The 22,275-nt window shown below is 33.7% G+C and overlaps 4 protein-coding genes across 4 annotated transcripts; 2 read left to right on the top strand and 2 right to left on the bottom strand.

Moving 5' to 3' along the window:
• The first annotated feature begins 27 nt into the window (after positions 1-27).
• Positions 28-1,566, top strand: LOC130902310 (ribonuclease P protein subunit p25-like protein). The gene is made up of 4 exons (XM_057814367.1): positions 28-213; positions 262-443; positions 1,046-1,162; positions 1,272-1,566. Exons 1-4 carry the CDS (start codon positions 118-120, stop codon positions 1,453-1,455), a joined length of 579 nt encoding a protein of 192 aa, XP_057670350.1. The 5' UTR covers positions 28-117; the 3' UTR covers positions 1,456-1,566.
• Positions 1,551-3,977, bottom strand: LOC130902309 (splicing factor 3B subunit 4). The gene is made up of 5 exons (XM_057814365.1): positions 3,786-3,977; positions 3,642-3,725; positions 3,314-3,588; positions 2,135-2,393; positions 1,551-2,078 (listed from the first exon to the last, which is right to left on the bottom strand). The coding sequence occupies exons 1-5, from the start codon at positions 3,817-3,819 to the stop codon at positions 1,585-1,587; spliced, it is 1,146 nt and encodes a 381-aa protein (XP_057670348.1). The 5' UTR covers positions 3,820-3,977; the 3' UTR covers positions 1,551-1,584.
• Positions 3,978-5,146: 1,169 nt separating this feature from the next.
• LOC130900843 (uncharacterized) lies at positions 5,147-6,643 on the top strand. The gene is made up of 3 exons (XM_057811750.1): positions 5,147-5,272; positions 5,329-5,491; positions 5,549-6,643. Exons 1-3 carry the CDS (start codon positions 5,237-5,239, stop codon positions 5,662-5,664), a joined length of 315 nt encoding a protein of 104 aa, XP_057667733.1. The 5' UTR covers positions 5,147-5,236; the 3' UTR covers positions 5,665-6,643.
• A 2,782-nt stretch (positions 6,644-9,425) lies between these two features.
• Positions 9,426-10,854, bottom strand: LOC130901369 (uncharacterized). The gene is made up of 2 exons (XM_057812706.1): positions 10,136-10,854; positions 9,426-9,894 (listed from the first exon to the last, which is right to left on the bottom strand). The coding sequence occupies exons 1-2, from the start codon at positions 10,849-10,851 to the stop codon at positions 9,468-9,470; spliced, it is 1,143 nt and encodes a 380-aa protein (XP_057668689.1). The 5' UTR covers positions 10,852-10,854; the 3' UTR covers positions 9,426-9,467.
• Positions 10,855-22,275: the final 11,421 nt, after the last annotated feature.

Below are 22,275 nucleotides of genomic sequence, written 5' to 3'. Positions count from 1 at the left end.
ATCTAGGCTAAAGAGATAAGAAAAAGAAGAGAACACGTAAATTATAACCGCACTTTTTGAATAAAATTTGTTAATTAAAAAAACACAAATTTAACGTTATCGTGTGCGTTTATTATAATGGAGAATTACAAGAAAGGTAAAAATGTTGAAGAACCATTTGACAGAAACAAAATACCAATACCAAATCTTCCAAATAACTTTCTTTGGATGCAGGTGATATTATTATACCTTATGGGATTTTTCCAAAAACAATATTTTTAGGTACGAGGTGGAAGTAAGATTAGAAATCTCTTAAGACATGCAATAAACGAATTTCCCGAAGTGAAACATGTGGTGTGGACAGGATTTGGACCTTCAGTTAGCAAATGTATCACATGTGCAGAAATAATGAAAAGAGAATTTAATAATTCATTACATCAAATTACAAGATTATGTTACAGACAGTAAGAACATTCATGTATTTTTTCATTCAGATTTTTTTATTGACAATAGTTGATTATCTTAAATACAGAAGATGGTAGCAATTTTTAATGGATGTGCTGTCATTCTTCACCGTGTACAACATATTTTCAGGAACAGAATTTTCTATGTGAAATATCTAATCTATGTAGATGAGCCATATTCTATATAATTTTTTTATGCTTCTAAATGTTCTTAATTTTAGGTACCTTCTGATTTAAAATTAGTATCTTTCATAACTTTTTGAAGACATATAAAAGAAATTAACTTTAAATAAGTAGAGACCTAAAATCAAGAACATTTAGAAGCATAAACGGTCTAAGAAATTTATGAAATTTTTTGAATATATTTAGTGAGAACTAGAAGAAATACAGTGTCAGACTTTTTGTATACCAAATGTTAACATAAAAGTGGACTTTACTCTAAATTTTGTTGCCGAAAGTGTTGATATCACAAATAATTAATAAAACCACGCTGTGGGTACACCTGAATCCACGTTATTCAAAGGGATGATTTTTCATTTTGCTTCTGGCTTTTCCAGACTCAGTTCAATATATTTGATGTAGTTAATAAGCTATTGTTTCAGTATAGAAGAATATTGGGATCCACTTTTACCAGACTTAGATCAGTTGATAGTTAGAAGAAAATTACCAATGATACATATCTACCTATCTTCAGAAAATTTAAATACAGATGAATTAGGGTAAATATATCAATAATTTTTGTGATTTACCATCTCTATTATTTTTTATCTTAACCATTCTGATTTTTTTTCCAAACACCGATTTTATATTTTAGTTGCTAAATTTTAGGTATCAAGCTCCAGGTCAAAAAGTATCCCTTCAAAAAGAAGGAAATGTTAATAGCAAAAGTAAATCTTCTAATAAAAAACAAAAGAAAAGGAAAAACAAATCAAGTGATAAGAATCAGAGAAAACTGAATAACGAAAATCAGAGAACAAAAGAAAGTTCTAGTAGTTCCACTAACAATATTTAGTATTAATGGAATTAATGTTTAATTCAATCAATTTTGTTACTAAAAGAGATTCTTATTGAAGTGTGAAAATGTATAAAAATTAAATAAAACACATGGAATATTAAAAAATTATATTGAAAAGTTATTTTTTTAATTATCAAAGTTAGGTGGTGGAGGAGGTGGTCCTCTTGGTGGGAATGGTGGTCTATTTGCTGCAAATCCGGGGGGTGGCGGAGGCGGCGGTCTCCAACTAGGAGGAGGCGGTCGTCCTCCAGGGGGTGGCGGTGGTGGAAACATTCCTCCAAACCCAGAACTAGTGGAGTTGGGTGGTCCAGAAGGTATAGGTAGAGTACCAGGAGCTCCCGACCAAGGTGGTGGAGGTGGTATCATACCGCGTGGAGCAACAGGCGGGGGTGGAGGAGGGGGCCGTTGGGAAACACCAGTTGTGGCAAGTGGAGGAGCACCGGGGGGTAAGGGTGGTTGGGAAGGAGGTAAAGGAGGAGGTGGAATACCTGAAGGAAATGAACCTGGTGGAGGAACCGGAGGTGGGGGCGGAGGCATGTTAGATAGAGTAGGAGGCGGAGGTGGCATCATTCCCATTATTACTGGTGGTGGTGGAGGTGCGATTGTCATTGGCATCATACCTGCAAATATTAATATAATAAAAAATGGAGTACATTAAATAATAATAAAGGTTTACCTATTGGGGGTGCATCAGCAAACAGTTGATGAGGTCTATCTGCCTGTGATAGAGGATTTTGGGCTGCGAGTAAACGTTCTGCTGCTGAACCATGCCGTTCTCCTTTTGAATCTTTTTTAAATGCATAAGACACTGATATAGGCCTGTTACAAAGGTACTGGCCATTCATCGCTTCAATTGATGCGTCAGATGCTTCAAAACTTGCAAAATTTATGAATGCAAAACCTTTCGAGTTTCCAGTCTCAGGATCTCGCATAATCTAAAATATTTTTAAATGTAGAAGATTAATACGATTAGTTATAACACACAAATAAAGAGTTTTTTGTTTGATGTTCAATAGGTCAGAATAAATTAGAAAAACAAATAAATTTGATACATTTTACAACAACATACCTAAAAAATTTATAAATTAAATTGTGATTCATATTAACTAATATTAAGAGGATTCGAGAAATATTAGAGAAAATTTATTTCTTGTTCCTTCAATAACAATGTGAACACCTGAGTTCAATTGGACATAAGAATATGGAATGTGTGAAAAAAGAATATATTTTGATATGGTCTGGTCTGCACAGATAGACAAAAAAATAACTAAAAGCAATGATAATATACAAATTTCAAAATTAGTAAGTCTACTAATAAAAGAGAAAATAAATATGGAAATAACCAGCAAGGTAAATAAATAGGAAAATGAGTCAAAAAAAAGGACGGAAATGAAATGCGTAAAAAGATGGGGAGCTGGGACTAAAAAAGGAACAAAACATTGAGAAAAGAAACAAAAAAAGAGCAATAATAAGAAAATTAGAACAAAAACACTGATTCATTAAGAATGAGTTTGAGTATGATGAAATACACCATTAAAAAACAAAGAGGAAGACCTACAAAGAAATACATAAAGCAGGAGACAGAAAATATCTCTTGTCCAAAAATGAAGAAAGATCAGTGAACTTAAAAGTTTTAGTGTAGGTAATATGTAATATTTTGTTCCTATAGTTATTACTTATTAAATAAATAAATATATTTTCTTTCAATTCCTGTTTCAAAATGACTCAAGAGATCCATTTTTCATGTGATATGCACAAAAGAATTGTATGTACTTACAACACCTAGTAGTAGTTAAAGTAAGCAATAACTGTACATTCTCTAGTTATCTTAATATGCAAGAAATTGCTATATTACCTTTGGAGTTTGTAATATTACACCAAATGCTGAAAATGTATCGTATAATAACTTTTCATCAACCTCAGGGTCTAAATTTCCTATAAATATATTGGCTCCTACATCCAGGTTCTTCTGATGGGCGGAAGCTTTATTGACTCTTATGGGTTTACCATATAATTTTATCATATTCATAATTTTTATGGCATAGTCAGCATCCTCTTCTCCCATGAATTCAACGAATCCATATCCTTGGTGCATCATAGTTACACGATCTTTGGGCATATGAACGTTGACTGCAAAACATTTTAGGTTATGAATCGTTTACCATTGTCAACTCCCTACTTACCCAAAGGGCCTGCTTGTACGAAGAGTTCCCATAACAGAGATTCTGAAACTTTATCATCTAAACCTCCGACATATATAGTAGCATCTGAAAAAGTATGCATATATTATGGTTTTTATTAACTAAAGAGGTTATGAGCAAACTTACCTCTGTTTCTTTCGGCTATAGGGCCATTGGCCATTTTAATGAATAAAATAAAATAGCGCCTTCTCTCAGGTTATTTCTGATAGAGGAAGTAATTTTATAAAGATAAATTTAAATCGTTTAAATGGATTCAACATCTATCGGCGTACATTTTTCTCAATTATTGACCGCTGACACTTCTGACAGAATCATAGTATTTGAAAATTTCAAATTGAAATGTTACCAATAGTAAGGGTGCAGTCACATGTGGAAGTTAGCGCATACGCTAATTTTCTAACGGTGTCCAGTCAACTAGAAGGTTGTTTCATCGTTTGGCTTTGGTTATAATCGTGTCATATCAGCTTTAATTAAGTAATAAAATATAACAAATTGAATGGAAAACATAACTTGTAGAAATACGTCCTACAATCTCTAAAGTATGTAACGCCGTTAACCTAACGATATAACTTCCAGATGGATGGTACAGCTACTGTCTATTAGAATAGCAGAAATGAAAAAAGGGCAAGAGACCATTTCTATTACTGCTAATAGAGGATATCCACAATGGGGAGTCGCAACCCCACTTATATGGAGTTTATTGGAAGACGAACTCTCATGCGGACTGAACCGAAGATATACTTATTTACGCAAGAGGAAGCTTTGAGAATACTGTCTATGACATAATTCAAAGAGGACTCAACTATACAAGAAGGTGGTGTAGATTAGTGGAACTAAATGTCAACGCGAATAAGAACCTAACCATATTTCTTTCACTAGGAAGAACAAATCCAGCTTAAGCCACTCAAGCTAGAGAGGCAAGTCATCGAGTGGAAAACAGAGGGAAAATATTTGGGACTCACAGTAGATAGTAAACTTCACCGGAACAAACATGAAAATGAGGAAACAACAAAAGTCCTGATGTTGTCCCAAGCAGCACAGTGTCGTTATAATGACGTCAATTATTGGACATTATTAGTCGGCGACGTCGTAGACCAATAAGCGACGTCCATATGACGTGACATTTCAGATGTCATTTTGACGTCGTCTAGAGACGTCTTTCGTACGTTTGTTTTCGGTCGTTTTAAGTGCTTTTTAATCAACTATAAAAAAAATTAGAACGAAAGTTTATTACAAAAACTAAGCCCTATACGTGCTTTATAAAAAATTGTACATTTTAAATTGTTGTTTACCTAAAATTTGGATATAAAGATAAATTCATTAATTAGCAATGAAAATACTAAACTGACGTTTTAAGTGGAAATGCAATTTGAATTTAAAGATGAAGTGAGAATGTTGTAATTAACAATTATTTAACTATTTTATTAGTAGGAAACAATTATTTTTAGCATCGATTCCTGTCGAGGCTGTCGACCAAGATTTAATTTTGGCGCGATTTTAATCGAAATGCCACGATACGATACGAGACGTGCAGGCGCATGCGTGCTGGACTGCTGGTGTGAACGCGTGTGCGCGTAATGGCGGACGGCAGCAAAAAGTTGTTTGGCGGTTTGGTGGGTGTTCTGTACCACTTAATATGTATTTTACAATTTAAATTATGTGATTCCAGTCGGCATATCTATCGACTTTTGGAGGGAGAGATTTTACTGGACATACAAACCGCATTTTAAATTTTTTGTTCATTTATTCTCTTGCAACTAATTGGAATTTTTGTGGCAAACGAGGTGAGAAAAAGGCTTTTAAAAACTTAAACGTAAAGGATGTGATTATTGGTAAGTGTTTTCACTTGTAGGTGCATACTTATTATTAATCTGAAACAACATTTTTAGGTGCTGTAAGAAAAAGCTCCCCTCTAGTCAGTCAGAAAGAAATAGAAGATACCATCAAGGTGTGGTTGAAACATGCACCAGAGAAATTGAAAAAGCAGCAGCATGGCAACCCGTAAGAAAAAAAGTGTTGTTAGTCAAAGACAACTCTACAGAAGGATGGCAGAAGCAAATTTAGCACCTGTGAGTCAGAATTGTTATAATACATCTTTAATAGTTAATAATGATTCCAATGAATCATCAAATTCCGTTTTTTTTTGCTGGTTCAATGTGTGAAAGTGAAAATGACACCTGTTCCTCAAGAGATTTAGATTTTAATGTAAACTCGCCTAATGAAAATTTGCTCTTCAATGATGCGACGTTATACAACCATTTGACTTCCTATTCCAGTAACGTGCCCCCTAACGATTTATTTTCTAATGAACCGCCGCCTAGCGATTTGCATTCGAAATTGTCAAACTGGGCAGCTTCAAGGTACGTTCGACGTACAGTAGTTACTCATCTCTTGCATTATCTCCACCATTTAAAATCGTTAGTTCAGTCTCCGAATAAACCGTTACAACAGATTAATAGACGCTTAAAAGAAATTGAAATGACAGTGTACGAAAAACATGACTCTACTTCACCTGATGATGAACACTTCTGTAAATGTGAATTGTCCCATTTCTTAGGACCAACGCCAAATTTCTCTTGCAAGCAGTATAAAAAGCTTCATTATAAAGATTTTATTTTTTCTATTGCATCATATTCAGAAGCAAATTGTTTTTGTCTTACCTTAGAAGGACTGGTTTTCAAAATAGAAAATGTAGTGGATAATAATGGAGCAGTTTTTATATTAGGTAGGAGGTTTCAGGATTACCGTTCATTTTACAAATACCCTGTCGACTCAAAAGAATTTATCCAAAATTTATCAGAGTATATCGAGTTATTGCACTGCCACAAAGTTTTTTCGAAATGTATTGTTTTTCCTTTCAAGCAGGAATGGTTGTCATTTTCATTATTGCATCATTAGTAATTCCTTATTTCAACTTTTATGTTCTATAAGTGTAATAGTATGTAGTTTTTTAAGATTTTGTAATAAACTGGTATTAATTTGAACGCATTTTTTTATATTTTTGATCCTACTTATACGTCATTTGTCAAAAGTAAGTACGTCATTTTGACGTCTCACCAGCCGGACTAGGTACGTCATTAGTTGACGTCTGTAGGATGTGACATTAACCCGTCATAATCACGTCATTTTAGACGTCTTTTTAGACGTCCCCATTGGTCGCCAATGGCCTATAATTGACGTCATAGTAACGACACTGTGCTGCTTGGGGTACAGGAAGTTCGCAAGGAGAAACTGGGTTGTCACTCGAAGATCATACTGTTGATGTACACGGCAATTGTGAGACTAATCATCACTTATGAGGCAGGGGTTTGGGTACTAGAGCTAGTTTAGATACCACGAGGAACAATCTTTCGAAGGTATATATGTGCAACCGGGGCCATGAAAGCGTGCCCAAAAGCTGCACTAGAAGTGATTCTAAATTTCACGTCTCTCCACATAGTACTGGAAAGCGTGGAAAACATCACTGAGAATCTTAAGAAACGAAATCACCTGGGAAACTATAACCAGAGAACGTTTGTTGAATGATCAGTCTAAGAAAGAACAGCCTACGAATACTAATAGCAGTTCTATCGGGGCACTAACACTACGAAACTCCAGAGCACTACACCTGGGAGCATATGAAAAAGAAGATGAAGATCTCTGGCAGCTACAGCCATCGGGTATTCTGAACTTTCTAAGAGGAGTGGGATTAACAGATCAGCTGTAAACACGGGGCTCCCCAGTCTCGCAGCAAGAAATAGATACACAATAGATCCTTTGGGTCGCGGTATATACGATACCTCAATATCTACATGTATAGAGGCTATATCGGTTGTTTTTTGTCTAGTCTATTCAATCCAAATTATTTTTAATTAAATTTAACGAGTGTTACATTATGTGGTGGTACTTTGTCTAGTTTCTTTCTAAAAAATTACGATGTGTATGCAGCACTCACCCACTTTTTTATATATATAAAAGCGGACATTATAATTCAAAACGAAATTATGGAGAATAATTCATTGAGGTCCAATTCATTTTCCAAATCCAATCATTTTTCTTCTAGGCTACAATTTAACGTTTGATCACACAACACAGTTGATTTAACAAATTTCTGGTCTAGCGATGCCTCAGTTTTTGTTCACTTTCCTTATATTTCAGTTTCGCTACCGCTACCTAGCTCAAATAAATATAAAAGTTACGAAATATAGCATCGGCTACAGAAGATGCTGAGACTACTAATTTAGCGAGTATAATTAAATTTCTTGAAGTATGGGATTACAAAAAAATTAAAATGTGCTATTTATATTGATTCTAAGTTTAATGTCAGCAGCTTTATATGAATAAATATAGAGGGTGTCCCATAAATAATGTCGAATTCCAATGTTCACTATTAGGCCTTAATATTCAAAATATAACCCATCGTATTCCATGACTTTGACATAATGTTCAGTAAGCTCTTTGATACCTTGGTTAAACCATTCTTTGGGCTAAGATGCAAAAAATGGAGGCACTCCATTTTCAACATCTGCTTTGTATTCAAATATTGTCATACGCAATACCCATGTTCATAGTTCGTAGGTGTGGGCGGTCGTGAAGCCGTTGAGCACATAGGCCTTCAGATAGACCCATCGTGCCCCACTTCACGTTACCAAAGCCCGATGTCCTTTAAGAAGCCGATCAGGCGCTTTGGCTTGAACCCTTTGATATCGTTAGGCAAGTTGTGGGGTTTGCCCAGGTGTTTAAACTGCGCCCATTGCGTATGATTTTCCGCTTGAATCGATCTCTCTTTGTGCGGGCTCTGGAAATTGTCCTTCTGTAATCACACTTTTTCTTGTTCGATTTGTTTAGATATATCTGTTTTCACAAATAAATCTTGGTTTATACAGCAAAAATTGAGAATTAACTTTAAACTAACAAATTAAATGGCTAGATTAAAGACACTCAAAGAGCCCATCAACTTTTAAATTCTTGGATTAATTCCTGAATTTCTCTGTGGTTATGAAAATATTCCCATGATTGCGCCGATTTCCGCCGTGGAGTTTTATTTTTAAAACTGATATAAAAATAGCAAAAAGCAATATCTGAAACTCAACAATGTACTTTAGACAATGGAACATTGATAGACGGTGTCAGGAGCTTTCCACATTTGCAAGACAAAAAGAACTAATTTTTCACAAGTAAAATGAGAAAACATTGGTAATTTATAATTTATAATCCTTAATTTACTGCAAAAACCAAAAAATTAACACCAAGAAAGTTTAGTTAATGTTAATTTAATGTTAGTTTTGCTTGAATTCCGATTAATTCATTTGATACGATTTTGAATGGCGTTGTATATCACTCTAGTAGGTTCAAGGTTCAAGTTCAATAATTGGCGAGTCTTGGTACTACGTTGGTTATTTACTATATCCTCTATAACCTTAATATAGAGGTGGACAACCTGAGCGCTTTTATAACGAAAGCCGACGCTCATTAACTGTGACTTCCTTTTCAATTTCACAAATTTCTCTTGCTGCCACTTTTGTTTCCATTAAGGTCTAAACTAATACACGAATGTCAGTTTTACCCTACTCCATACTATTTATCATAAAACCGTATTGCTTCGTTGATAAACAAAGAGAGGAGGATTAAAGATATTAAAGCAATTATACTTTTCATAGAACTAGAGTTTAGTCTTGACAATTTACTATATGTTTAAATTGAGGCGTAGGAATTATGTGAGAAATATGTTCACCTATATTACAAATAAATAGAAACTCTTTTAATAACAATCATTTATTTAATGAAACACAAATTCATATAACAGTCTTATTAACAGTTACAGTCTTCTTAATATTTCGTGTAGAAATATGAAAAAGGTTTATAACTGGATTGTTGCTGATATTGGCTATTGTAGAAATCTTGTCCAAAAGGTGTAGACTTATATTGTTGCCAAATGGGTTGTTTATAAGTTCCACTAGCTTTACCATAAAAAGTCGATTTAGGTTGTTCATAGGTTCCTCTGAGTTGTTCATAGAATTGTTCATAAGATTTAGGATATTCATAAGGTCCTTTAAATTGTTCGTACCCTTGACCGTATTGATGATATACTTGTTCCCTAGGGTAAGCTTCTCCACTTTGTCCATACATTTCTTGTGGATGTTCGAATTGTCCGTATTTCGCAGGCTGGGCAACGGCATGTTCGGTATATTGTGTGGGGTAGACTTGTTCTTTACTTTGGGGATAAAATTGTTCTCTAGGCTGGGCATAGAATACTCTGAAATATGAAGTTTGTTATCAATACATTATTCGTAATCACACAATAAAAATCAGAATGGTTGAAATTACATATTATGTAGTAAAAAAATGAATGAAAATTTGTTTTCACAACGTTTAATAAGAATTCAATTAAACAAATGGTACGGAAAGGAAATGATATACCTACTTAAATTGAGCTTTAAATAAATAAAATACAAATAGCATATCAGATATAAGAAAATATGAATATAAGTTTATACCTTTGAAAATCTGCAGAGTCTTCATAACTTCTGTAAGGATAGGCACTACCGTATCTGTATCCAAAGTATGGAGAATATACCCTTGGACCATAGAATTGTGTGTAGTATGGTGAAGATGGATAGTAGTTAAAAGGATATTGATTCTTGAAGTATCCATCTAAAGGAGTTTGATACCCATACTTTTCGGCCAGTCTGTACTCTTCGAAAGATTGTAAAACGTTGTAGATTGCTTGATTGAGCTCTCCAGTTTTAACGTACGAATCAATCTTGGTAAGAAGATCGTTGTAGGACTTGTCATCTACTATACCTTGGTATTCGTTGAAGATTTCGTTCAATAAATCTGCTTGAGATTTGGTTTTGGAATCTTTTTTACCTTTCGATGATTCTTTAAGATCTTTGCTGCTTCTTTTTTCCCTGTCTTCTGCGAATGTCTGGTAGTAATCAGCATCTGTAGGATCGAAGAAATTAACAGTTTTTGTATGTTCATCATCAATATGGATCTTTTTGATGGGTCCATTTGGTCCGCCAACCGTTATTTCAATGTCTTTAGGTCCTGGATGCCCAATTACTCTTGTGAAGACGATCTTCTTTCCATTTTCTCCTAGGATTGTGATAGTGCCGTCTTTGTCGATGGTTACTTGCTTACCTTCGCCGAAAGTTACTGGAACTGCCTGGCTTAAAGCCACTAATGAGATTAATACCAAAATACACTTCATGTCTTTGATTTATGATGGGAAATAAAGAATGAATAATCACAGCCACTGGACCATCTTTTATACTCAATTAATGATTGTTTTTGTTTATGAAATTTTTGGTATTATCACCAAAGAAATATATTTTTTTGATGGTCCGATATTAATTAGAGTTCAACGTCATTTACGAGGTTTGTTCATTTAAAATGTATTCTTTTTTAATGTTAAAAATACTAACATAATTAAAATTTTTATTTTTAATATATCCTGTTAGGAGATTATAATTCTAATGGTTGGTGCTCTTGAATTTGATTTCTGTAACCCATTAAAAACTCAAATAACCAAAACTTTTCTATTATACTGACAAAGTTACTTTATTTGTGTGAGAATTGAACATTTACTGGTACAGTTGGTTGGAAATAGTTTGATAGTCGCTTCCTTTGATTTCTGCAGCTTCTTCAAGCATTTGTTCGGGAAAATATTACTTCTCACATATCCTTCATATCTTTACCAGTTTTCAATAATGTTTCGATAAACCATACCATATTCCCGATGTTTTTTTGATTGATGGTAATGAGAATCAACGATACCTAAATATAAAAGAGTTTAGACCACAGGGAAACGTTGATCATTTCGAGGTTATCATTTGGACGCCACTTAGTATCCCAGTTGTATTATTTACTTCATTGTCAGTTAGTTATTTTGTATTTCCGTTGTTTTTCCAAAGCTTTTTGCTTTATATTTTGTGGGAGACATTTCATCTACAATTATTTACAATTGATTAGATCCATGTTTTTACAGCGTTGACAATTGTTCTCCATTTATTTTTGTTTTGTGATGTACAAAATGATCTTTCCACCTATTTTTGTTCTTCCTGACAATTTTCTTTAGTTCATTTATTACTTTCTACTAGTCTTGTGCAGTCTTGTAGATTCTCCATTTGGTCTTTTGATTTTTGTGGGAGACATTTCATCTACAATTATTTACAATTTATTTATCTTTTCTGTTACTGGTTCTCTTCACCTTCCATATATTTTGTCTTTCCAATCCTCTGTTCCCTGCTTCTCTTACAATATTTTTCAGTTTCCCAATTTTAGAGTTAAATTATCAGCTTATATTACTATTTGATTCATTTATTATACTTTCATAGATCTTACGTGCCATTATGTTAAACAATATCCCCGAAAGTTAATCACCTTGTTTTACCCCACTATTCATTACAAATTCATCAGATGGTCTTTCTTTTGCCATTACTCTTTACCTAAAATTTTTCATCGTCATTTTCACAAATCGTATTTTGCGATACTTTCAGTGATTCCAATGATTCCACGTCCTTTATAATTGTTCTCCTTTTTAGACTGTCGGAATAGTTTGCTCATAGTATTTTTCAATCAGTTAATTTTTAGTATGTATGGCATACCCTTTTGATTCTCCTTGTTGAAAGCCTTTTTTTATACTTTCCTATTTCTGATGCCACTAACTTTTCCAGTCTTTTATTTTTTATCATTGATATTATTATATTATATATAGTGTTGAGAAAACTAATTCCTCTATAACTGCTACATGTAATGGGATTCTTATTTTTTGGTATAATCATTCCAGCTTTCTGCCCCTCATGTCTATGTTGTAATAGTTCATTTAAATACAAAAAAAGACCAAATGCGGTCGTTAAAAAAAATTTAATCACATAAATTAAAACCTAAATGTATTGCAACATATGAAAAATAAACGTATAAAATAGTTTGTTTTATAATTTCCCATTAAAAATTAAATAAAAACCGAATGGAAACAATGCAATTAACCCTTGTAATATTATTGCGATCACAGCGTTTGAAATACAATAGTGATAGCTGCTTTCCATTTACATTCAAGTGAACTGGGACGCTCAGTTAAGGGAGTTGATATTCTCAATAAATACATAAAATTCACCATTATTATTGGTGATCCAAACGTCTGTTTTTCACAGCAAAACAAACGACAGTTTCTATAAGCTGTTCCGACTAAGGAAGACAGAATGGCAACGACTTCTCTATCCTCCGAGGTTCCAGTTCAGTTCTACGCAGTCTCAAGCATGCGCAGTATAGATAAAGTGTCTCGAACGAGAGAGAAAATGAATATTGTCTTAGAGACGCTTTTTCTCATACCAACTGTCCATACAGGAGTATTACATATATGGTAATTAATTGCTTATTTTGATGACGAGATCTGCCCACGTTATTTCCTCATCCTCACTTTCAATCTGAGTTTACAATACTCTCTAAAGCACACCGTGTCAAGCTTGTGCAGATTACAAGTAAAATCTCAGGTCTCATTTGTGAGACTGAAAAGGAACGTGCATTGGACTGAGTTATGATGTCACAATTAGTGAGAATAATCTGAGGTTTGGTGTAAATGGAAGCAGCTATTGTGATCACTAATGCTCACAACGACATATGTCAAAAAGTGAGCATTGAGAGAATTAGCGGCATTTTCAAATATTAAAGCGACAAAGATAGCAAACATGAGAATCTTATCATTTGATTGGGCAACTGATATTATTAGTTCTTTCTGGGAGCATTCTTGAGACGCGTCATCAAATACTATCTCCAAAGAAGATATTTTGATCTTACTTTAATATAAATTAGTTCAGCTTCCAGTAAAAAATTCAATTACTTACCAATGATGACATAAGCTCATGAAGCTTTTGCTTTCTGTTTTGTGTTTTGCCATTTGTTATTATTTACCTAAACGCTCAAAATGTTTCATAAAATTCGTGATTGTCGTGATGCTTAGTGGAATATACTAAATATGTAATTTACTCGATTCATACATGATATTGCAAATGCAATTTTCAGTTAAGTTTCGTTTTTATTGGTTGTAAGAGAGAAATCTAGTTTCACTTCAACAAACAACCAATTATCAGTCAGATAATCAGCTGAATAATTGAAGCATACTAAAACTACTTTTTCCCTAAATAGTTCAGTCGAACGTCACCATCGCAGATACTGTAGTTACGTATAGAATTTAGTTCAATGGTCATAATGAAAATCAGCATAAAATGTCTGAGCGGTAATAATTATTATTGTCACAATTGTTGGCCCATATATTTTTGAAGAAAATCAAACAGGAGAACGTTGTCTACAATTTATGCGAACAGAAGTTTTACCAATTTTGCCAAAATGCTTCAACACGTTATCGTGCTTTCCAATTGCACAATTTGAGCACCCAATCAAGCATATGGGTGTGCAAAACTTTAAGCGCATATTTCATATTGACATTTTTAAGATATGTGCGTCAAGCACAATCGAATCTCTTCCCTTGAGCACCATGAATGATTGGGCTCCATGATCTTCAAAATTGTGCTATAAACACAAACTGAGGAATTGAGGTTATTTGATCATTTATTTAGATTTACATTTATGTAATATATTCTCTTATATTATTGGGTGCAGAAACAAATTAAAAATATGCATTATTACTCAATGGAGAAGAGCATAAAAAGTTAATCTACAGTAAAACCTGTTTTTTGTTTCCATATATCGAGTATCTTTTACCTCAGACACGGCAACAAATACTTTGTCGTATTTTTATTTGACACTTGACACAAAGCTCCAACAAGATGGTGCACCACCACGTGATGTTCGCTAACTTTTAAACCAGTGTTTTTTTTGGAGTCAAATTGATAGACAAGGATCAATAAAATGACCACCAAGATTTTCAGATTTCACACCTCTAGAATTTTTTGCTATGGGGCTATTTATAATATAAGTAGATAAACAGCAAAAGTTAATAAAACCACAAGTTATTCGTAATGTATAAGAAAAATGTTTTCAACGTTTTGCTTATTGTCAAGAGTCTGGTGGGTGACATTGAGCTTTTAATTAAAGTGTATTATTCATTCCAATATTACAGTTCATTTATTGTGAAATGTATATCAAATTACTGATTATTTTCCTTGTATAAGCATTAGTTAATTACGTGTCAAATTGGCGACGTCATATTTTTTCGAACACTATAAAAAAATCGGCATTTGAAATTAATATTTGACCTATTCCAGAATTTTTATCCAAATAATTTGTTGTTTGCAAAAGAAATGAATTTTTCTATAATTTATTCTCGCTCTTTATATCCAAATTATTGTTATTAAATTTTCATTTTTTCTGATAATCCATATATGAAATTATGTAACGTATTCCGAAACCAGTTTCGAATGTTTCCAAAGAAGTTTTTATTTGATTGAACCTGGTATTAAAAAAAAACATCGAATAAACATTGTGATAAGGGTATGATAAGTGCAAGAATAGACTAATATCAGTACTTCAAATTAACTTATGACATTTTTTGGAGTTAATCATTATATTTTTACTTAATTTCATCACGATATCCAGTTTTAAAGATTTCCATTACTCTATGAATATGATTGACAATATCTTCATTGTTCGGTATCTGAATTATTAGTTTCGAAATATTCTCGAGGTTATTCGCCCTTTATTGAACCGCTAATAATTGATCTTTCAAATAAAATTATCCGAAATGAGATAATAAGTAAAAAACAAAATTATTTTTAGAGGTTAAACGTACAAAGATAAAATACACAAAAAATATTTTGCATATGTCACGTTGGTTGATCTCGAATTGATCAATGGCATAGGTTTGTTTGTAGAACAAAAAGCTTGTATACTGAAATTGTAATCTTAATATATAATACAATACTATAATCGATTTTGAATCTTAGGGGTCTATCAATTACAATTTTGGATTTTCAGTGAACGTTTTCAGTGATAGTGACATAAAAAGAAAGTTATGTAATCGATTCCCTATGATACATTGAAAAAATTTTATAAAAGGTTTAATTGTTATTGTACGAGAATTATATCATGATTAGAAACATACTTTTCTGGATACAAACGTATTGTCACTATATAGTAACAGTTTAATATAATTCAGTTCTTTCACATCCGTGTTGAAGTAAGATAATGATTCGAATCATAAGAAATTCAAATTTCTATTGTCAATATTGATAATTGGTTATCTGATGTTGAAAAATTTTCTTGTAAGAAAGAGAAACTCTATGCCAAAACGGTATATATTTATTAATTTATTTAGAACCATTTATTTGATGTTCTCATAATGTGAAAACGATTGACTATTTCTGACTTAAAAAAGAGTAAAAACAACTTATTCTGCTGAACTCGAAACCACTAATCATTCGTGATCATCTTTATAGAGTAAAGTAAAGTAAAGTTATCTTTAACGTCTTTGATAATTCATATCCTAACCGAAATCCTATAAGAAAAACTACTGTCAACAGATTAGTAAAAAAGTTTATGGCCCCCGCGATCACTCAACATGAATCCTTTAGACTATTAGAAGTCAGGGATGTTTCAAAATGTATTGCAAAGTTTTTAAAATCGTATAGCTTGTTGTATTGAAGCAAATGAACAAAATTGTGAGGATCTGCTGTAATCGCCTTTACTGTAAGTTTTCTAGAATTCGTAATTTTTGTACTTTACAAATGTGGATCTACTTCTAACATGACACAAACATTTAAAGATTTGTCTTCAGTTGTTGTGAGATTTCTGCGCCATGATTTGGATAAATATTTTACCTCAACAGTTTCGTTAAAGTTTTTACTAACTTACTGACACTAGACCGAGATTTGTATCAGCACATAAATTATAAAAGAATATTCAAATTAAATGAGTTTATTCAATCGTAGCCGTCTAAATGTATAATATTTATTGTAACTTTTGTGGAGATACTGTAAATGTTGCTATAACTTCGAAATTATGGCAGTTAGTTAGAAAATATAAAATGAAAAATAATCAGTATTTCTTAAGGATTTCTAAAAACACAAAATATATAGGGTGGACAACAAATTTCATTTTGATTTCATGGCTTTCGTTGATTACGTATTGGATAGTGATGACATTGATATAGAATGCTCTATGTAGTAAAGTATTGGTATTTTGTGAAATTTTGTAGGTGGATCCCACGCAGAGAATATCAAACGAAAGGTTACTTTTCGTTGAATGTCCAAACTGTATAACTATAAATCTCAAAATTCTGGACATACTTGCACGTTGGCCAGGCTCTGCTCATGATCAACATATATTTGACAATTTAAATCTGAAAACCAGATTTGATAATCACCATTGTTTCAGTTGTTAAACTTCTTTCTATTTGTTTCCATGCTTCTTGTTTGAATTTCCACAATGTTCTATCAGCGCTTTTATTTTGAATTATATTCTTGTGTTTGTTAAAAAGTTCTAATAGTTAATTTCTTTATTTGAGAGTAAAATTGTTTTCTCGCTTCTCAGTATAAGTATTTTCTATTACATCAGAATAAATTTTACTTACAAAGAATTATTGAAACATACATAGAGCAGAAATCAAATATAATTTATAAAATATAATAATTAGATTCAGTTGCCAGTTCACAAATAGCTGTTTTATGATATTTATGGGCTATCATCAAGTTAATTGACTTATCTGGCAGTTGGAACTAAGAGATAACTATCACAATTCATCCAACTGATAAAAGTTATTCTCTTGCCGATAAATCCAATTTTCAATAATAACTGATAGTTAAGATTTATCTCACAGATGAATTATAATTGATAAACCGGCTCTAAAAGTTTTTTTGGACTTTTAAAATTATTAATGCCCCTTATACGGTTGTCTATGAGTAGTTCTCATAAGCAGCGTAACTGAATAGTTTACTGAGGCTTACAAAGAGAGAAATGCTTTATGGTTAAAAAATTTGTAGACCAAATTTTGTAATAACTAAAAAACAAACATAACAACAACTGAATAAAGATACAAATAAAATAATATTTCAATATACAGAAGGAAACCACAATAAGTAATTAAATTATAGGCAATAGTAATAGGTAATAATTTGTATATGAGTCGTATAAATTCATAGCAAAATTAAACCGTATGCAGCATGCCATAAATATTATTATTAGAATAGAAGTTGTTAACACAGTTAAAGGTACTTTTCAGTAAATATGCCCTTAAATTATTGCGGAATGCGGGAAAACATGATATCGATTTAATATGAATTGGCAAGTGATTGTGCATATTTTTTGCTATGTAAAATATTGAGCCCCTAACTAATTCTGAACGTGGAGTAGGTAGGTAAAGATCGTGCTCCGTGTTCCTAAGTGGATAATCGTGCAACGATTTTTCTGTAATTGGAGAAGCGTACTTACGAATTAGGCAAACGGATACAAAGATGATTAAGTCAGGAAGAGTCGCTCCACACGTACCCCAGAAGGGAAGGGCATGTCGGAGATGCGACTCAATAAGGGCATAATAGACCATTAGGCAGATGGATAACTTAAATTCTTTGGAAACAGATCTCAGCGCAAAACAGGAGGAATTTAATTTTTTGGGTAAGACTGCAATATATAACTCCCATTTCAAGCAATTGTCCACATCAAGCCCTAAGAATTTTACAGATTCAACGACGTCAATGGTGGTTATGTGTAATAAAAAAGGCTGCAAAGTATTTTTATATGATAAAACTTCAGTTTTAGAAGCATTGAGAGACAGAAGATTAGAATTGCACCATGATTTAAGGGTGATTAGGTCACTAGTTATGGATATATCCGTGAGATTAGGGTTGCTCCAAGAGAAACTAATGTCGTCTGCAAATAAACATATTTTACCACTGATGTCTAGATAGGCGATGTCGTTTATAAACAGAAGAAACAAAATAGGGCATAGTACTGAGCCTTGCGGCACTTCACATTCTATTGGTTAAAAAGAAGACATCGTTGTATCAAACTTTTGAAGCTGAGTGATAGCTGTTTAGGCTAAAGTATACATTAGATATTGAGGAGTGAGAATAAGTAGTAGTAGTAAGTATTTTATATTTAAACTTTGGAAGGAGTGCAATTGGGCGATAATTCGATGCTTGATTTTTGTCTCCTCCTTTATGCAGAGGTATAATTATAGCCGTCTTAAGGCAATTGAGTTTTTATACTTTTTGGAATTTTCACATGAAATATCTTATTTGGTGCAAAATGTAGGAAATTTATTCAATAACAATAATTAAGCATCCAAATCTGTTATACCGAAAAATTAACTTACGAAAAAAGTAATAGAAATTCAAAGTTTCTGTAGATCATGTACATTTGAATTTTCTACAAAAAATTTCAACGCGACGTTCGGAAACTGATCAAAATCTTCATAATTACCGAAAAGCCCTTGTTATGTTATATTTACATTGTGACTTAGCAGAAGCTAAAACTATATTCCTTTTGGTATATCCTAAGAAATTCATATTTTCCTATATAAAGTAACATGGGCCAACATGAGGATGAGATTGACAAAACAACAACAAAAATTGGTTACCTACCAGCGTTACCTATTCACATAACTAAAAATCGTATTATGCATGCACAGGTGTCTTTTTATGGAGGCTCTTATCAGCTGGTGTGAAACACTGTTATAGTGTTATAGTCCACTTGTGTGAATTTCAAAGTATTTTATTTAATTTAGCTGGTCCCAATGAGAAAATTACGCAATCCAAATGTTAGAAAATCCTCGACTACTCTGAAGAAGATATGAGAATAGCAGTTACACCCGAAATGGTAAAGAAAGTTGCAAAAGGATCGCTATTCGATTTGGCATTAATAGGACAACTCTTCTAAATCACTATAAATACAAAGCAGTGGGAAGACCTACCGTCTTAACAAAATAAGAGGAAGAACTTTAGTTCATACACTGGTAAAACTGGAAATGACTGGTGCGTTCGAAAATAGATGGTAAAATGAAATTAGTTGACGTGTTGTACAAAATTTACCGAAGAATCGTGCTTTAGCAGGTTCGGAGAAAGTCATGGAAGATTTTTATACCAAACTAAAGTGAATTGTAAAGAAAAATAAGTTGCAAATCAGCCGCAAAATATTTATAATTGCAACGAGACAAGGTTTCCAACCGAAACGGGTCCCCAAAAAGTTCTATGCAAGGAATGCAGTCGTAATTCAAGTGAATTAGTATAACCAACGCTACGTATACGGTAGTGATGTGTTGTTCTGCAATTGATGACTTCTTGCATATGTATATAAATTATAAAAGTTCACTCAATGCTAGATACAATTGCTCGCTATCAGATTGGATGGGAGCGCCTCAATTTCTTTATTGGTTCCAAAATAATTTTGTCGCAGAAACTTACAAACTAGATGGAAAAAAATATCAATACTAGATGGATTTAACTCTCACATATCACTAGATTTTATAGACATTGCCGTTGTAAACGATACTGAAATTCTTTGTTTACTAGCTCACACGTCTCACATTGTTCAGCCTTCTCACTTTGGCGTTTATAAACCAGTTAAACAGGCATGGCGTACAGTTGTCCGAAATTATCATCAGGAAACTAATTAATAAAATGTCGACAAAATAATTTTCCCATCTTTAATAAAAAAACTTTAAGAGACCGGACGTCTTTCCAGGAATAATGCACTGGGAGAGTTTGAAGGTTCGGGGATTTATTCACTATTCAAAAAAATGATACGTAAAGCAGAAATGGTACTGTTCTAAATAGTCCTAGTGAAAACCAAGATGTAAGAAAAACATCACTGCCATCCACCTCAACGTCTAGTATTATCCCTAGATGTCTGCTATCAATCTTAGTAGTTGTGTCAGAACATTTTATTGGCATAATTATCAACAAAAATAAGAAAAATGCCAACAGCCGCTAAGAAATCTCTAGAGCTTGCCAATTATCTGTTTTACGAAACGGGGTAGTTCAGATAGCAAACGGTCTCGAGTAAGAGTAAAGAAAATTTGCTTGACAGTTTCAGATGTTCGTGAAAGAATGCTCAATAAATCGAAAACAACGCAAACTGATAAACAAGAAAGAAAGAAGTGAAAGAAATCCGTCAAACATGCTCTAGTTGATTAATCTAAAACTGACAGCGACGTAACTGTGGTGTAAGTTAATAGTGAAAACAACGATGAGCTGAATATTACAGATCGGACAAATGGCACCTAAAAAGAACAAGGGGAACTTTTTCCTCTGCAGGGCTGGGTTTGTGGCTGTTTTGTTGGGGAGTGCTTGCTCGGCTGCTTCTAGCGGGGTTATTCTTTTTTATCCAAGAATTTTTTTAATTAATTTTTTTTCCTTTGGGTTTTTTTTATATTTTTTTTGTTTATTTAGTGTTTTTTCTTAATCTAATTTGGGGTGGGCGGGTACAGCTGCTGTATTATTCCCTATCGTCGGTTATTTGTCTGGAGAATCGGTTCTCCAGGTTGCAGGGAAACCGCAGAAAACCTGCAACTCCGACGATCGAATAACAGTGAGGGTGGGTGTTGGGGGTCGAAATTTATCTGATTGATATGGGGGAACTATCGAAGAAATTAAGGTTGGTTTCCGGGAGATCCTCGTATGCTATTGCTAGCAGTCGAAGTGGGAACAGGAAGGGAATTTTTTTTGGGTTTTGAGCATAGTGGCCGCGTATTGTTGGTCCAGGGGATGAGGAGGGTCTCTTTCGCAGCGGAATTACTTGATTCGATGGTTCGAATCACATAGCGGGCTTGGAAGTCATTTAGGCAGCTTGGAATGGGGGTTATGTCAGTATTGACATAAACGGTGTTGCTAGGGCTAAACCTACATTAATGGCAGTACCTAAGAATGGACTGCCTGCAGGTCAGGAGTCTTTTGATGAGATATTCGGGCAAAGTGCTAAAGACGTTTGCAATATATTCGATAATAGGGCGGATGTATGTTTTATACGTATGAAGTAGGGTTAGGGGGTGGGTTCTTTCGAAATTTCCACCAAGAGCTTTGATGAGCCTGACTCGTTTCCGTACTCTGTTCAGAGTGTCATTCAGATCGGCCGTCCAATTGAGAGTGTGAGTGAATTTCACACCCAGATAGACGGCTTCTCTGCGGATTTCGAGCCCCTCTCCCCAAAGTCTCAAGTGGAGGTTTTGAGGTTGATGTTTGCGCACGTATTGGGGATGTATGAAGGCGATAGCTTGAGTTTTTTGAGAATTGAGAGTAACCCTCCATTTTCTGCACCAATCCGAAAATTGATTCAGAATATTTTGGGATTTGAAATTGAGGGAGCGCATGTTTTCGGCGTAGGCGATGAGTGCGGTGTCATCCGCGTACATTTGGATCTTTACTGTTGGGTCAAGTGGGACTGGAGTGTCATACGTATAGATTATATAGAGTGGTGGGGACAGAATTGAGCCTTGTGGAACGCTAGTAAGTGGGGTAAATGATTCGGAATTGCAATGACCAACTTTGACTTTGATGGAGCGGTTGGTGAGATATGAATATATCAATTTTATAGTAGGAGGTCGATTGCGTATAGTTAGAAGCTTCCTAATAAGTCCGGCATGCCAGACCTGATCGAAAACTTTCTGAACATTCATGAAAATGGCGGAGGCACACTGGTGTTGGTTCATCGCTTTGGTCAAGATGGTTTGAAGATTGGTGATGGCGTT

Source organism: Diorhabda carinulata, chromosome X, assembly GCF_026250575.1.
Source record: "Diorhabda carinulata isolate Delta chromosome X, icDioCari1.1, whole genome shotgun sequence".
NCBI lineage: Eukaryota > Metazoa > Arthropoda > Insecta > Coleoptera > Chrysomelidae > Diorhabda > Diorhabda carinulata.
Note: the sequence above shows the minus strand (reverse complement) of the source record. Positions and strands in the feature narration are given on the sequence as shown.

Bases quoted from the DNA above. Each gene is read 5' to 3' on its own strand.
- LOC130902310 (XM_057814367.1), top strand. From the start codon at position 118: ATGGAGAATTACAAGAAAGGTAAAAATGTTGAAGAACCATTTGACAGA. The intron at 214-261 runs GTGATATTATTA...CAATATTTTTAG, and splicing joins ATAACTTTCTTTGGATGCAG to GTACGAGGTGGAAGTAAGAT. The intron at 1,163-1,271 runs GTAAATATATCA...GCTAAATTTTAG, and splicing joins TTAAATACAGATGAATTAGG to GTATCAAGCTCCAGGTCAAA.
- LOC130902309 (XM_057814365.1), bottom strand. From the start codon at position 3,819: ATGGCCAATGGCCCTATAGCCGAAAGAAACAGAG. The intron at 3,726-3,785 runs GTAAGTTTGCTC...ATACTTTTTCAG, and splicing joins TATAGCCGAAAGAAACAGAG to ATGCTACTATATATGTCGGA. The intron at 3,589-3,641 runs GTAAGTAGGGAG...AATGTTTTGCAG, and splicing joins CGTACAAGCAGGCCCTTTGG to TCAACGTTCATATGCCCAAA.
- LOC130900843 (XM_057811750.1), top strand. From the start codon at position 5,237: ATGGCGGACGGCAGCAAAAAGTTGTTTGGCGGTTTG. The intron at 5,273-5,328 runs GTGGGTGTTCTG...ATGTGATTCCAG, and splicing joins AAAAGTTGTTTGGCGGTTTG to TCGGCATATCTATCGACTTT. The intron at 5,492-5,548 runs GTAAGTGTTTTC...CAACATTTTTAG, and splicing joins CGTAAAGGATGTGATTATTG to GTGCTGTAAGAAAAAGCTCC.
- LOC130901369 (XM_057812706.1), bottom strand. From the start codon at position 10,851: ATGAAGTGTATTTTGGTATTAATCTCATTAGTGGCTTTAAGCCAGGCA. The intron at 9,895-10,135 runs GTATAAACTTAT...TTCATATTTCAG, and splicing joins GACTCTGCAGATTTTCAAAG to AGTATTCTATGCCCAGCCTA.